Consider the following 16528-nt stretch of genomic DNA (forward strand, 5'->3'; position numbering starts at 1 on the left):
TGGCAGCTGGGATTACAGGTGTACACCACTACACCTGGCTAATTTTTGTATTTTTAGTAGAGTTGGGGTTTCACCATGTTGGCCAGGCTGGTCTCGAACTCCTGACCTCAAGTGATCCACCCACCTCGGCCTCGCAAAGTGCTGGGAATACAAGTGTGAGCCACCACCTGGTCTATAATGTTCTTATTAACGTCTACAGATTTTACTGGAGTGAGAGGTGGACCCAGAATTAGTTGCTGATCGTAAGTTAACCATGCAGCTCTTGGCAGCTAGTGTGGGGACTCAAACCCAAGATCAGGGACTGGAATAGAGCAGGGCATCACTCCCTTCCTTAACCTAGGTGGGAAATGCTACTCTGACCCTGTATGTCGGAAACGGGGCACATTGCTATAGCAAAATAAGATTGGTGGAAAATAAGACTGGTGACCAGCAATCCATTCTGCTCTCCTGAGCCGTTTCCTCTGGATAACCATGCCTGGAGAATAGGAGAGCTTGTCGGGGAAGAAGGGGGTTCCACACGATCACATGTGACTCCTGACATTCATGTAGGTGGCATGACTGCCAATGATCCTTGGACCAGGCATTTCAGATCTGGAGAGTTTGGAATCATCTGTAGAGAATGTGCATCTCCACTGTTGCAGTGAGGGCAAGTGTGGGGGTTTAAAGTGGCATCTGTTTTAAAAAAAACAAAACCCAAAAGGTGCTTAATGTTGAACATCAAGCAGCATCTTTCTTGGCTCCTCTGTTCATGCTGGTCCAGGCTCATGGACACACCTATCCGTGTCGTCGGCAGGCTTTGACTCCTGCTGTCACTCAGTCTCCTGGGTTACTAATTGGTTGCTAAAATGCTCTGCTTGTCTCAGGGAAGAGGGGAGAAGTATAAAACCAGTAACTGAATGGCCATGTTTTGGAAGCATTTGTTTCCCAAGATTTGATTTATATGGTGGAATTGATCCATTTTACTATCAGTCTCTGGGAATGTACATAATGAAGAGAAACTGAGGCATATGATTCTGAGCTCTTCAGGGTAGAACTTGAGTTCCTATATATAATATTCCCTTTCACTGTAGATCCAGTATATATAGAAAATTCATGAATAGTATTGCTTTCAGCAGACATTGATTGATTGCCAGGTGCTGTGCTAGGCAATAAGAATACAAAGATGAAAAAGTGGCCTGAAATTAATTGGGGACATAGACAAATAGATACTAAACCATCTGTCATACAGTGGAATGGATAACTGTTATTGAGTTGTTCATTCATTCATTTCAAAAAAATCAGTTGGCGGTTAGGCACTGTGATACAGAGATGAAAAAAATACAGTCTTTCCCTTCAATCTTGATATAGTCTTGTTGAGATAGAGCAGGGTGCTACTGGCAGGTAGAGAAGGAAGCCATCCATGTCATATTTGTGGAGAAGGAGAGAGGCACAGGGACAGGGCTTTGACTGTCACAAAAAAACACCTGGGGTCATGGGTTGAAAAGTTAACATTCACAGAAAACCTGTCCACAAATATTTATAACAGCTGTATTCATAATTGCCAAAACTGGAAGCAACCGAAATGTCCTTCAGTAGATGAATGAACTGTATTATATCCAGACAGTGGAATGTCATTTCACAGTAAAAATAAGCTGGCCGAGTGTGGTGACTCACACTCGTAATCCCAGCACTTTGGGAGGCCGAGGTGAGTGGATCACCTGAGGTCAGGAGTTCAAGACCAGCCTGACCAACATGATGAAACCCCATCTCTACTAAAAATACAAAAAATTAGCCAGGCATGATGGCTGGTGCCTGTAATCCCACCTACTTGGGAGGCCGAGGCAGGAGAATTACTTGAGCCCAGGAGGTGGAGGCTGCAGTGAACTTAGATTGTGCCGTTGTACTCTAGCCTGGGCGACAAAGGCAAGATTATGAATGAATGAATGAGCAAGCAAGCAAGCTGGCTAGCTATACTCTTCAGGGTAGAACTTGAAGGAATATATAATATTCCCTTTCACTGTAGATCCAGTGTATAGAAAATTCATGAATAGTATTGATTTCAGCAGACATTGATTGATTGCCAGGTGCTGTGCTAGGCAATAAGAATACAAAGATGAAAAAGTGGCCTGAAATTAATTGGGGTAATAGACAAATAGATACTAAACCATCTGTCATACAGTGGAATGGATAACTCAGTAGCTAGCCATAAAAAGACATGGAGGGGGCCAGACATGGTGGCTCAGACTTATAATCCCAGCACTTTGGGAGGCCGAGGTAGGCAGATCACCTGAGATCAGGAGTTGGAGACCAGCCTGGCCAACATGGTGAAAACCTGTCTCTACTAAAAATACAAAAAAAATTAGCCAGGTGTGGTGGTGGGTGCCTATAATCCCAGCTACTTGGCAGGCTGAGGGAGGAGAATTGCTTGAGCCTGGAAGGCAGAGGCTGTAGTCAGCTGAGATCATGCCATTGCACTCCAGCTTGGGTGACAAAAGCATGACTCTGTCTCAATAAATAAATAAGTAAGCCCGAGCCATAAAAAGACATGGAGGGGGCTGGGCACAGTGGCTCACATCTGTAATTCCAGTACTTTCGGAGGCTTGAGGTGGGCAGATCACCTGAGTTTGGGAGTTTGAGACCAGTCTGGCCAACATGGAGAAACCCCGTTGCTACTAAAAATACAAAATTGGCCAGGTGTGGTGGCGCATGCCTGTAATTCCAGCTACTTGGGAGGCTGACGCAGGAGAATTGCTTGAACCCAGTAGGCGGAGGTTACAGTGAGCTGAGATCGTTCAGTTGCACTCCAGCCTGGTCAACAAGATCGAAACTCCATCTCAAAAAATAGAGACTTGGGGGGACTTTATATGCATATTTCTGAATGAAAGAAGGCAGTCCACAAAGGACTCCTTTACATACTGTAAGAGTCCAGCTAGATGACATTCTGGAAAAGGCAAACTATAGAGACAGATCGGTGGTCGCCAGAGATGAGGGGGAGGAAGGGATGAACAGCTGGAAAACAGGATTTTTAGGGTGAAACTCATATGATGCAGTGAAACTATTCTGTATGATACTGTAATGCAGACAGGTCACAACACTTTTGTCATAGAACTTTACAGCACACAGAGTAGCCTTATGTGAGTTATGGAGGGCGAGTGATGATACTCTATCAATATTGGCCCCACTGTTGTAGCAAATCTCTACCACTAGTGTTAATAACGGGGACACTGTGTGTTGGGAAGAACTTTTTGCTCAACTTTTTTTAAACCTCAAAACTACTCTGAAAAGATAGTCGATTAATTGAAAAAGTGGGAGGAGTGATACTGGAGTGGGAAGAAAATGCTAAGAGATTTGCATCCAGTTTTGGGAAAAGCAGGCACAGAGGTGTAGATGGGGCTGGCTGATGTTCCTGGTGTCATGGAGGTGGGTGGTGGCAAGCTGTGGAGGACCGTAGACTTGGGAATCAGTTTCCTGCAGCAAGCTGTGGTTTGTTTTCATCCCTGCCTGCCTCACAGTTAACCCCTGTTGTTTCTGCCTACAGCAAAGAGCTCCTGGGAAGGTGCTGCTGGATGCCGTTTGCAGCCACCTCAACCTCGTGGAAGGTGACTATTTTGGCCTCGAGTTTCCTGATCACAAAAAGATCACGGTAGGTGATGTTAACCTAATGTTGCTATTTTACTGTCTGTTCATCTTGGTGGGGGATGGGCAGGGCAGTGAAATAATTGGTGCTTGTCTGTGGTCACGCAGAAATAGAGGGAAAAACACCAGAAAGCCCTCATTAATATGTTTTGTAATAAAAATATTCATGCATATGATTAGCAAGTCCAAAGCAGGTACACAGTGATCACTGCCCTCCCATCTCTGCCTCCAGAAGCTGTTACCTTGTGAATACACATATCCTTGAGTATATTTCTGATAAATTCAGTGTAGATGCATATGCAAACATATGTCTTTGAAATACACAAATGTGAGGAAATAATATAGTGCCCTCTGCTTTCTCTCCCTGCTCCAGGGAAATCTTTCCTTTTCAGCACATGGAGTCCATTTCCTTCTTTTTCATGGCTGCATGCCATTCCACCAAAGGGATATGTATAATTTACAACTTCCATTGTAAATGATGGAATACTTGGCTTTTTTCAGTATTTTGCTATTACCGATGTTGCCCCAGTGAACTGAGTACTACGTTTCTGTTTGCTCGTAGCCAGGTGTTCAAATCGTGTGGCGCCGAATTACCCAAACAGTGGGTCCAACCATTTTAAAGTTGTTAAATATGTCAGATTTTTCTGGAAAATTAAAAGGTAGAGCATAGCTTCCGGGGTTTTTTTTTTTGTTTTTTTTTTTTTAATCTTTTTGGGTTGATGGCGGTTACTTAATCCTATATCTGAATCTACCCTTTTTTTTTTTCCTTTTTGGAGACGGAGTTTTGCTCTTGTTGTCCAGGCTGGAATGTAGTGGTGCAGTCTTGACTCACTGCAACCTCCATCTCCCAGGTTCAAGCAGTTCTCCTGCCTCAGTCTCCACAGTAGCTGCAGTTACAGGTGCCCACCACCACACCGGGCTAATTTTGTACTTTTAGTAGAGATGGGGTTTCTCCATATTGGCCAGGATGGTCTCAAACTCCCAACCTCAGGGGATCCACCCACCTCAGCCTCCCAGAGTGCTGGGATTACAGGCCTGAGCCACTGCGCATGTCCTGAGTCTACCTTTTATTAAGCACCTTTTGGGGCTGTAAGTTCATTGGCTATGTTTTTATTCTTTGATTTGATGCATGCTGAGTTCCTGGAACTTCTGCTGGTCCCTGCACTGCAGATTCAGTAGTGAGTGAGACACAGGGAATTTATGATCCAGGTGGGGAGCCCTGCAAATAGAGGATGTGTGACAGGAGCTCCCTGAGTGCGGTAGTGCTTGGCAGTGGAGATAACAAACGCCATTCGAGTTCAGGAGAGCCTTCTGCAAACCCGTGTCCCGGGAGACCAGGAGGGCTTGATCTAATAGAAGGCCCTCCTGGTATCTATCTTGTATCTATCTGGTACATAGATGAGGCACCCCATGTACAAAAACTAGAAAGCAAGTGGGCTATTCAGGAGCCTGCAGAGGCCAGAATTGAGAAGGACAAGGAGAAGGGCAGTGGTAAAGGCAGTGAGAGAAGGAAGGTTGGAAGCTCAGCAGGGAGCCGTATGTGAAGGGCTTTCTGTGCTGTTGCAGTCAGGAGAAATAAGCCACATGTGCAATTTTAACTTTTCTAGCAATATGATAAAAAGGTCAAACGACCAGGTGAAATTTACTTTAAAATGTATTTTATATAACCTCATATATCCAGAACCATTGTCATTTGAACACACAGTCTAAATAACTATGATGAGATATTTTCACGCTGTCCGTTTTGTCTGCAAAGTCTTCAAATCTGATGTGTATGTGACCTCAGCACCTCTTGCTTCCCAGCCATGTTTCAAGTGCTGGGTCATCACATTGAGCCAAGGGTTTTCTATTGGCCCCCACAGTTCTATACTCAAACTAATGTGTTTGAGAAGCTGTTGATGCTTTTATAAGGGAGTGTGATATGATCTGAGTTATGGTTTAAACGAGAACTGGGCTGGATGCGGTGGCTCACGCCTGTAATCCCAGCACTTTGGGAAGCCCAGGAGGGCACCATCATGAGGTCAGGAGATCGAGACCATCCTGGCTAACAGGGTAAAACCCCGTCTCTACTAAAATACAGAAAATTACCCAGGCATGGTGGCATGTGCCTGTAGTCCCAGCTACTCGGGAGGCTGAGGCAGGGAAATCACCTGAACCCGGGAGGCAGAGGTTGCAGTGAGCCGAGATTGTGCCATTGCACTGCAGCCTGGATGACAGAGCGAGACTCTGTCTAAAATAATATATAAGAATACAATACAGTATAGTATAGTTAAATTAAATTAAATTGGAATAGAACCAGACTGGTGTCAAGAAAACCATTAGGCTGTAGCAGCGAGTCTGGCCGCAAATGGTGCTAGCTAGAAGAAAGGGAAACTTGAGGGGGTGGCAGGAGCTGGATGGATTCTGGAGATTGGGGTTGGGGGCAGTAGGAGAGGATGTGATTGAATGAATACACTTGTGAAGGAGAGGGCTCAGAGTGGCTCAGTTTCCAGCTTTGCAGTCTGGGAGGACAGTAGTGCCCATCCCTGGGGAAGACCATGCCCCGGGGGTGAAGATGAGTCCCATGCCAGCTTGAGGAGGCAGGGGTATCCATGGCATTCAGTGGAGACATCCAGCAGGCAGTGCCAGAAGGTGTATTTCCTGGAGCACAGAAAAGAGATCTGGGTGGAAATTTGGATCCGGGAATCTTATGATTATTACGAATGTCCGTGGAAGCCCTGAAACGGGATGAGAACATTCATTGTGAAGAGAAAGTGGCCACAGGTGGCACAGCAGCATGTAAGGGCAGAGCCCTCAGAGCAGAGCAGAGCAGGTGGTGAATGAGCGGATCTGTCATGGGCCTAAAAATGAGAGCAAGGTGTATTTTCTCAGTTTCTTCCCACCTCCAAACACTCGGTTGTTTTCTAGTTTGTAGTTTAAATCCTAGCTTCCCTAACTCCCAGCCCTTTTTCCAGCGTGGCATATGACCACAGACCTGCCAAATCTCATTCTGCATTCTCCTGTTCATCTAACAATTATTTTGTGCCTACACTGTGTCTGGCATCAGACTTCACATGAAAAGTGAGATAAAGTGACAGCAAGAAGTAGTTCCGGTTTGCATTCATTAGGCATACACAGCATCTTAAGAGAGTCCGGGAAGTAATTACAGTGTAGCCAGTTCTGTGGAATATTGTTTCACGCCCTTATTTCGTGGTAAAATAATGACTTTCAAAACACCTGAAGATAGTGTTATCTCATTATTTCTAACAACCCTGTTCAGTGCCCGCCTGAATTCCTTGAAGCTCCTGATGACCTGCCTGACTCCGATCTTGTCCAGTTCCAGTCCTGCAGGAGCTGTTTGTCCAAACCAGAAATCGGCAGCGGTGTTTGGGCTTCACAGCTGAGGGCGCTAAGATGCTGAGAATTTCCGCATGTCTGAATCTACCAATTAGCTAACGCGGCACAGCTACGATTCTGTGTTCGCCTGACTCTAAGTTCAGCTTTTTCCCATTCACTACAGGTGCTTCTCTGTTGCTAGAATTTGTAAGCTTATTGTGCTTTCTAGGTGCCGGGCGGGGCTGACTTCTTTCAGGTTGTTACCAGGCCTGATTTTTATGATTTCACTCCTTTCTTACAATATTGTTCAGGAATTTATTCAACTGCAAAATAATAATAATAAAAAAACAACACCCACTGTTGATGACTCAAAGAAGTAAGTGTTTATTTGCCACACATCACACAGAGGCCACTGCATGAGTACTTCTTACGTGCTGGAGTGTTCTGGTGCCTGTGGGTACAGAGGCACACATGACCCACATTCTAGAGCAGGGACCACACCTTCCTAGTAAAGGGACAGATAGTACGTTACAGGCCATGCGGTCTCTGCTGCAGCTATTCGAGTCTCCCCTTCTTGTGCAAAAGCACACATAGATAATATGAGAAGGAATGCATGTCTTTGTTCCAGCAGAGCTTCATGTAACAGGAAGCCGTAGTCTGCCAGCACAGGCTCTAGAGAGCTGTAACTGCAGGCGCAGTGCTGGGTTCACATACACTGTCTCATTTATTCCTGCACTGGTGCTTTATATCCCCTTTTGCTCATGAGGAAGTTAAGCCTTAAAGAGGCTAAGTCCTTCTCCCAAAGGCACACAGCAAAGAAATGGGATTGAAGCTCAGATCTGTCTAGAACAAGGAGGCCGAGGCCAGTGGATCACAAGGTCAGGAGTTTGAGACCAGCCTGATGTCTCCACTGAATGCCACAGATGCCCCTGCCTTCTCCATCAATTACAGAATTCCAGTCTGAGCCAATGGCAGAAAAGTATTATTAGTTTTTGAGATGGAGTCTCACTCTGTTGCCCAGGCTGGAGTGCAGTAGTGCAAGCTTGGCTGACTCCAACCTCTGCCTCCTGGGTTCAGACGATTCTCCTACATCAGTTTCCCAAGTGGCTGGGATTACAGGCATCTACCACCACACCCAGCTAATTTTTGTGTTTTTAGTAGAGATGTTTTTTGTTTGTTTGTTTTTGAGACGGAGTCTCTTGCTCTGTCGCCCAGGCTGGAGTGCGATGGTGTGATCTTGGCTTATTGCTGTCTCTGCCTCCCGGGTTCAGTCAATTCTCCTGCCTCAGCCTCCTGAGTAACTGGGTTTACAGGCACGCGCCACCATGCCTGGCTAATATTTTGCATTTTTAGTAGAGACAGGGTTTCACCTTGTTTGTCAGGCTGGTCTCAAACTCCTGACTGTGATCCACCTGCCTCGGCCTCCCAAAGTGCTGGGATTATAGGCGTGAGCCACTGCACCCAGCCGAGACAGGGTTTTACTATGTTGGCCAGGCTGGTCTCAAACTCTTGACCTCAGGTGATCTACCCACCTCAATTTTTAAAAGTTGTTTTGAGGCCAAGTGCGATGGCTCATGTCTGTAATCCCAACACTTTGGGAGGCCAAGACAGGAGGATCACATATGGTCAGGAGTTCAAGACTAGCCTGGCCAAAATAGTAAAACCCTGTCTCTACTAAAAATACAAAAATTGCTGGATGTGGTGGCACGCATCTGTAATCCCAGCTACTTGGGAGGCTGAGGCAGTAGAACTGCTTGAACCCAGGAGGCAGAGGTTGCAGTGAGCTGAGATCGTTCCTCTGCACTCCAGTTTGGGTGACAGGGTAAGAATGTCTCAAAAAAAAAAACAGTTATTTTGACAGAATCACTCTGTGATATTAGAGGGAATGGTGTAAATGACCCAGGGTCTTGGCTGTGTTCTCTCTCTTGATCTACATGCTGGTTCCATGGGAACAACCAGTTTGTAAAATTCCAGCGAACTCTGCACTTACAACATGTGAAATCTATAACTTAAATAATAGCTATAGCTCCAAATGCAATGAAAGTTCCAAAATGCAAAGAGAGCACAGTGACAGAAATGACGACCAGAGGGTCATCTGATGGAATCTGTTTTGGAAGAGCTACAGGCCAGTTTTGCTTGTGTGGACTGAGGAAGAGCATCTCACCCTGTGAGAATCAGCAGCAGCAGCTGGATCTCCCCCTCCACCCACACACACCATTGTTGACAGTCTCTCAGCATGCAGCCCAGTGTCTGGGACCCATTAAAGTTTCCAAAAGCATTATTTACGCAAACTTGTTACGGTCATCATCTTCACTGTTACCATTATTTTTAAAATTGTGGTCAGAAACAAATAACATATAATGTATCATCTTAACTATTTATACGTGTGTAGTTCAGAAGTGTTAACTACACACACTTCCTTGTAGAGCAGATTCCTAGAATTTTTTTATCTTGTGAGATGGAAACTCTACACCCATTAAAAAACTCCCCGGTTCCCTTTCCCCACCCCTGTTCTTCTTTCTGTTACTAAGAGTCTTTAGATGCCTCATCAAGGAAGTGGAATCATGCAGTCTTTGTCTTTTCTTGACTGGCTTACTTCACTCAGCATAATGTCCTCGAGGTTCACCTGTGCGGTGGCATACGACAGGAGTTCCCTTGGTTTTAAGGTGGAGTGCCATTTCCGTTGTGTGTATTCACCATGTCTCCAGTATCCATTCCTCCATGGATGGACACTCAAGTTGCTATCACCTCTTGGCCATCGTGAGCCATGCTGCAATGAACGTGGGTGTGCTGTCACTTATTTTGTAATGCCGCCGTTGTGACTGTCACCTCTGCCAGTCTTTATTTGGGAGACTGTACCCATCTTCCTACCTGAGAAAAAGCATGATTGGTCTCAAAATGCCCAGTCGTAGGGATGTAACAACTGGGTTCACCCATTTCTCTGTGTGTGATGCATGGGAAACTGGTTTCCTCAAAGCACCAGGCATGTCAGGTTGTAAATCCTTGTCTCTAGGTGATAAGGTGTTGAATTTAGGCAGCTTGAATTTCTGCCTAGCCTTCTCTCTGTCTTCTCATCATTTCTGTCATGTATTTACCCAAGTCAGAGCCTTATTCATGGGAAGGATGTGAAGGAGTTTAAGGAGAAAACAAGTGTTTTTCCTTATCTAAGATGTGTTTCTCAAGATTGTAAATAAACTAGTGACCGTTATGAAATAATCAATTATGTTCTACCCTTAAGTAGACTTGTCCCAAGGCTTGTCAATTCAAAGAGTTCCTTGTGGTGTTGACACCCAAGCTTGGCCTGCTCCAGTCCTTGGCTCTTGTCCTGTTCTTGCTGTTGTCTAGCACTGCCCCTAGAGGATCACTCCCCAGAACAGAAAAGTGTTTTAATCAGCTGTTTAAAAGTATGGATTGAGCTTTCCATGGCAGAAACACCATTGATCCTGAGAATCAAGACCCTGTGCTTAATACGCCTGCTAATTGGTACATACAGTCTGAAGGCTGGGAAAGGGCCAGAAAACCATTAGATTGCCATGGAGGCGGGCTCTGGGAGCTAATGAGGGGATTCCCTTGAAACTGACTTTGCAGGATTCTTGCTAAAACTGGACACAGAAGCCTGTGGCTGAGGCCTCATGGGGAAGAGGAGGAGTCTGGCTAAAGTTGTGTCCAGGAAAGTGCCTTAGTTACACTCGACTCTGTCATCGTAGAACAGAAATAACCATAGACAATGTGAAATGAATGGACGTGGCTGTGTTCCAATGCGACTTTATTCATGGGCACGGGGATGTGGATTTCATACAGTTTTCACATATTGCAAAATGTGATTCTTTTGATTTTTTTTTAAATCACTTAAAAATGTAAAAACCAGTCTCTGCTTTGGGTCTGTGCCAGAACAGGCAGGAGGCTGGCCGGATTTGGCCCATGTGCCTTAGTTAGCCAGTCTCTGTGGTCGGTGTTTTATCACACAGATTGTACAGTGAGCTAATGCAGAGAAGAAGTAAGCCCAGCCCTTAACAATGAAGTATGTAACCGGGATCCACACCCAGCCTGTCTTTCCAAAGCTCATATTCTGTATGTCACACGTGGCTGCCTTGCCTCGGATCTCCTGTATAAAAGAGCTGCACAAACCGTGAGAGCAGAGATGGTCGTATGTGGAAGATTGATCTCATTGGCTTGTTGAGGATAGCTGGAAAAGCTTTGCATTGGGACCTGTAAATCTGCCTAAACATTCTCTTTGTCATTTACCTGCTAGGTTGATTAACTTCCTTGAGATTGCACTTCATCTGAGAAATGAGAGGAATCAGAGACCATTTTACAAGGTTTCATGAAGGCTAATCAGATACTTCACAATGATGAGCCCAGCAGGTTTCTTGGCACATAGCAGGCACTCAGATGTCTTTTCAATTTCATTTTTGCAATCTAACTCAGAAATCAGTGAAGCCAGCCTACCACTGTTTTATTAAAATGGCATTGCTCACTAGCCTGATAAAATCAATTCTGATTTCTTATCCATAAATACTGGTGAAGCTCCAGGAAGAAGACTTTCACCTTGTCATTCATTTTCTGTCCTCTGTGCTAGGAGAGGAGGTTTGTCAGTAGCAGGCCTACTTTTGAGGGATGGGAGGTCATGGAAATGGTGGCTGCCAGAATGACAGGCATCCCTTGCTGGAGGTTTCTAGCGAAAGTCAGACACATCCCTTCATCTGTGCTTAGCTGCAGCCTCTGCCCTCGCTTCTTCCTAAGGGTCTGAAGACCTGAGGCAAAGAGGGGCTTTTTGAGGAACGTGGCAGGTGTAAAGAATGAAGAATGTCGCAGGACTGAGGACAGCCTGCAGGTGTAGGAAGCCAGCAGAGGTGAGGTTGTACAGTGGCTCTGTCACCTCACGGAGCAGCCCCGTCTGATGGTGGCTGTGTTGACAGGCAGGTCCCAGGGGAGGCAAAGCTCCCCTCAAGCAGAGAGTCTGGGAGGACTGGCCCCTTGAAAATAGAGCGACGGGTGATATTCCAGCTCTCCAGTGGAAAGGAGAATACGTGATTTTGGGGGCTTCTGGGGGGGGGGGGATTTGTTTTGTTTAATTAATATATTTAATATTTGTTGAGCGGTTTTAAGTTTACCAAAAAAATTAAGCAGAAAGCACAGAGGTTCCTATATGCTGCTCCCACTCTGTTCCTCCATAGTGTCCACTGTTCCTGACACTATGCCTTAGTGTGGCCTCGCTGATGGGCCAGTGTCCATATAGTATCATTCATTCACTCATTCACTGCACTCCAAACTTGACGTGTCGCTTCACTCTTGCTGCTGTACACTCTGTGGGTTTTGACACATGTATCCAGACATGCGTCCACCACGACAGTATTACACAGAACTGTGTGACGGCCCCAATCCTTCCCTGTGCTCCAGTTCCTCCCTCTCTCCGTGCGAGCCGCTGGCCACTTCTGATCTCTTCCCTCTGTACTTTTTTCTTTCTGTACTCTCGAATACCTGAGGCCTTGCTGACTAGGGGAGCGACTTCTCCCCTCCTGGGCTAGCCAGTTCTTAGAAATGGCAAATGGCTCCCTGTGCGTGTCCCTGTTATTTGCCAGTTAACCAGTCCAGAGCCCTAGCCAGCCACCTGCTTCCTGCTCATTCTCACATACCAGGAAGCAACAGTCTGCTGCCTTAGAGTCACTTCAGGACCAGGTACCCACAGCCAGAGCCCACAGAAGTGATAGAGATCAGCCAGGGCTAAACCTGCTTACCTTGCGAGGCGATGGTAAAGACTTCTGCCCTTGTTCCCTCTCCCCATCTCCCTCTGCCTCAGGACCAGCCCTGGTTCTCCCTTTGGAGTGGTAGACCCCCTCCTCTTGGGAACTGTGAATATAAACTCTCTTCTGAATGCAGTGATCTTCTGATCTGTTGGCCATATTGTACCTGAATAAGAAATATGCTTGTGTTAGGCCATTTGTGTTGCCATAAAGAAATACCTGAGGCTGGGTAATTTATAAAGAAAAGAGGCTTATGGCTAGGTGCAGTGGTTCACGCCTATAATTCCAGCACTTTGGGAGGTTGAGGTAGGCAGATCATGAGGTCAGGAGATGGAGACCATCCTAACCAACTTGGTGAAATCCCATCTTTACTAAAAATACAAAAATTAGCTGGGCGTGGTGGCACATGCCTGTAATCCCAGCCACTTGGGAGGCTGAGGCAGGAGAATTGCTTGAACCAGGGTGTCGGAGGTTTCAGTGAGCTGAGATTACACCACTGCACTCCAGCCTGGTGACAGAGTGAGACTCCATCTCAAAAATAAAAATAAAGAAAAAAAGAGGTTCAATTGGCTCACGGTTCTGCAAGGCTCTATAAGCATGGTGAGGCCTTGGGGGGTTTTGCTCATGGCAGAAGGCAGAGTGGGAACAGGGCAGGATGTCATGTTACAAGGGAGGGAGCAAGGGGTGGGGGGCAGCACATGCTAAACACCACACCGCCCATGAGCTCCGAGCAAGGGGTGGGGGGCAGCACATGCTAAACACCACACCGCCCATGAGCTCCGAGTGAAGGCACACTTATTACCCAAGGGGATGGTGCTGAACCACTCGTGAGGAACCCACCACCCCTACCAGGCCCCACCTCCAACACTGGAAATCACATTTCAGTGAGATTTGGAGGGAACAGATACCCGAACCGTATCAGTGGTTACAGAAAAAGATGCATGGAAATATTAACATGTCTCAAAATGGATATAGGGTTCTAAGGTGGTGGTGGTGGTGGTAGAAGCATAGTTTTTAGATCTTCTCAAACCCAAGGTCGTACATCAAGACAGCTACTTAGACAGACAACATCCGTGGCAAAACTAGATGCCAGCCTGTCCTAGATACCAAAGAACAAGCAGCTGGAGACAGAACATCAGCCAGCCCGAGGCCTGCACGCCATCGGTGTCTGTTTAGGAAGAAACAGGAAACAGCAGGGCATCTGATGGAGGGGAGAAGAGAACCCTCAAATTGCTGCTGGAAATTACAGGGGGCAGTTTGAGAAGAGCAGCTAGAATGGGTAAGGCCTAACAGGGCTGGAGCAGCTGTGGCCCAGTGACCAGGAACTGCACCTTGAGACAGGCCACCACCCAACGGAGATAACCCAGAAGGGAGCCCAAATGGTGCTGATTTGGGACAACAGAGAGAAATGACAGAGAAATGGAGCCAGGAAACCTGAGAAAGCAGACTTCCATGGTTTTCAGGACTGTACAAAAATAGATGGGGATGCTCTGAGAGATCTGAAAGGCTACCCTGGTCCATGCCTGCTTCTAAATAGGTTAGGAAACAATTTTCACATAAAAGTGAGTAACAGAAAAGCATCAGGGTCACAATGATATTTTAAAAAGAGACTTCAATGTGTTCTTCCCGAGACGCCACATTTGGCTCTGCTGAAGGATCCAGTTGGATGCAGCTTCCAAACTGCAGAACTGAGGTTGAATAGTACTGTGAGCGTGCAGTTGGCAAAGTCCAAACTCCAGGAAACCCTGCGAGTCACAGTCAGGAAAGGAAAGATGCAAGAGGAAGCTATAGATGAAGCAGTATAAACGCCTGCCCTCTACTAGTAACCTCTCTGCAGAGTTTCAGAGTAACTGCATGTATTTGTAATGCTTTATTTCACCAAATGGTGCCTCTTTATACACTAGAGTTTAGTCTTAAGATTAGAGACTAAGCAATTTTGGGTGGTGGGGGGGTAAGGGGGACACCACACACTCATAAACAACCAGATCTCCTATGAACTGTGAAGACATACTTAACTACCCAAGGGGATGCTGCTGAACCACTCATGAGTCTTAAGACTAGGGTGGTTTAGCCTTAGGACTAAACTCTAGTGTGTAAAGATACACTATTTGATAAAATAAAACATTACAAACTTATGCAGTTACTATGAAATGCTGCATATGGTGACTTGTAGAGGGCGCAAGTTGAGTTTGAAAGGAGTTGACCCAGCAGAGTTTGATTTCTTGACTTAGGTGATGGATACAAGAGCGTTTACCATCTAATAATTCACCAAGCTATACGTTTGCTTTGTGCAGTTTTGTTATTTTTTGAGACAGTTTAGCTCTTGTTACCCAGGCTGGAGTGCAATGGCGCGATCTCAGCTCACTGCAATTTCTGCCTCCTGGGTTCAAGCAATTCTCCTGTCTCAGCCTCCTGAGTAGCTGGAATTACAGGCATATGCCACCATGCCTGGCTAATTTTGTATTTTTAGTAGAGATGGAGTTTTTCCATGTTGGTCAGGCTGGTCTCGAACTCTCAACCTCAGGTGATCTGTCTACCTCAGCCTCCCAAAGTGCTGGGATTATAGGCCTGAGCCACCATGCCCAGCCTACTTTGTGCAGTTTTAAGCATCTATTTAATCTTAAGTATTTTTAAAGGGTGAAAAGGAAAATGGTATAAGGCAGAATAAGCAAATGATAGTTTAAAGGGTTGTATAGCATTTTATCTGTAGTTAACAACACCGTATTGCACGGTTAGAATTTTGAGAGGGTAGATCTCATGTTAAGTCTTCTTACCACAGTTTTTAAAAGTTCAATTAACCGTAATACCCATGTGAAATCTTTTGAAATGAATCTTTTGAAGCTAATGAAAATTAAACAAATGATTTTAAAATAGTTTAAACTGAGTAATTGATGTTTTACAAGGTTCTTGCCTGAGGTCCACTGCTGATTCCTGGTTAAAAGTGAAGATTGCAGACATTAAAGTTTCTCTCCAAGTTAAGGCTCCCTGAAACCCCACACATTGTATTGTCATATTGTCTTGGTTTGATTCCAGAACTTCCCTTCACATATATTCTGGAATGCCAACTCCTACTTAAAGAATTCAGTACACAAGGGCTTAGGGATAGCCTGTACTGCATTTGATTTTGTAGTTTGGTTTACAGATGTGTCTTTAATTTCTTTTTCACTTAAAGCTTTTTCCGTAAATACATAAAAACGTATTCTGCAATTTTCAGTTCAAATTATATTGAACAGATTCCTTCACCATGTTAGTGTTGTCAAAAAGGGAAGGTAGTAGGATAGATTAAAAGAGACTTTGGCCGAGCACGGTGGCCCACGCCTATAATCCCAGCACTTTGGGAGGCTGAGGTGGGTGGATTACGAGTCAAGAAACCGAGACCATCCTGGCCAACATGATGAAACCCTGTCTCTAGTGAAAATACAAAAATTGACTGGGTGTGATGGTGCGTGCCTGTAGTCCCAGCTACTCAGGAGGCTGAGGCAGGAGAATTGCTTGAACCCGGGAGGCGGAGTTTGCAGTGGGCTGAGATCACGCCACTGTACTCCAGCCTGGCGCCTGTCTCAAAAAAATAAAATAAAATAAAATAGACTTCGATGACATAACCAGATAGGAAACACAGTCCTGGTTTACATGAGTTTTGACAGACCATCAGTAAGGATATTCTTTAGTTAATTGGAGGAATTTGAATATTGCTTGAGTATTTGATGAGAGGAAAGTTTACAAAATGGAGAGGTACAAATCTTTGTTTTTATCAGCTACTTCTTTTTTCAGTTTTGAAAAGAGTTTGGTAGGATTCTTATTAAACTAAATATGCAGCAATTTTTTTGACACAGGAATTCCACTTCTAAGTATTT

At 45.3% G+C, this 16528-nt stretch overlaps 1 protein-coding gene across 16 annotated transcripts in view; it reads left to right on the forward strand.

Moving 5' to 3' along the window:
* The window catches only part of FARP1 (FERM, ARH/RhoGEF and pleckstrin domain protein 1), a 321357-nt gene that overhangs the window by 204992 nt on the left and 99837 nt on the right, over nucleotides 1-16528 (forward strand). For all 16 annotated transcript variants that reach the window (XR_013534808.1, XR_013534712.1, XR_013534800.1 and 13 more), the window contains exon 3: nucleotides 3518-3622. Coding sequence is in view for 12 of the 16 variants with exons in the window: in XM_078370486.1 (XP_078226612.1) it covers nucleotides 3518-3622 (105 nt within the window). In the remaining 4 variants the exon portion in view is untranslated. The remainder of the gene's footprint in view (nucleotides 1-3517; nucleotides 3623-16528) is intronic.

Source organism: Callithrix jacchus, chromosome 1 (genome assembly GCF_049354715.1).
Source record: "Callithrix jacchus isolate 240 chromosome 1, calJac240_pri, whole genome shotgun sequence".
NCBI lineage: Eukaryota > Metazoa > Chordata > Mammalia > Primates > Cebidae > Callithrix > Callithrix jacchus.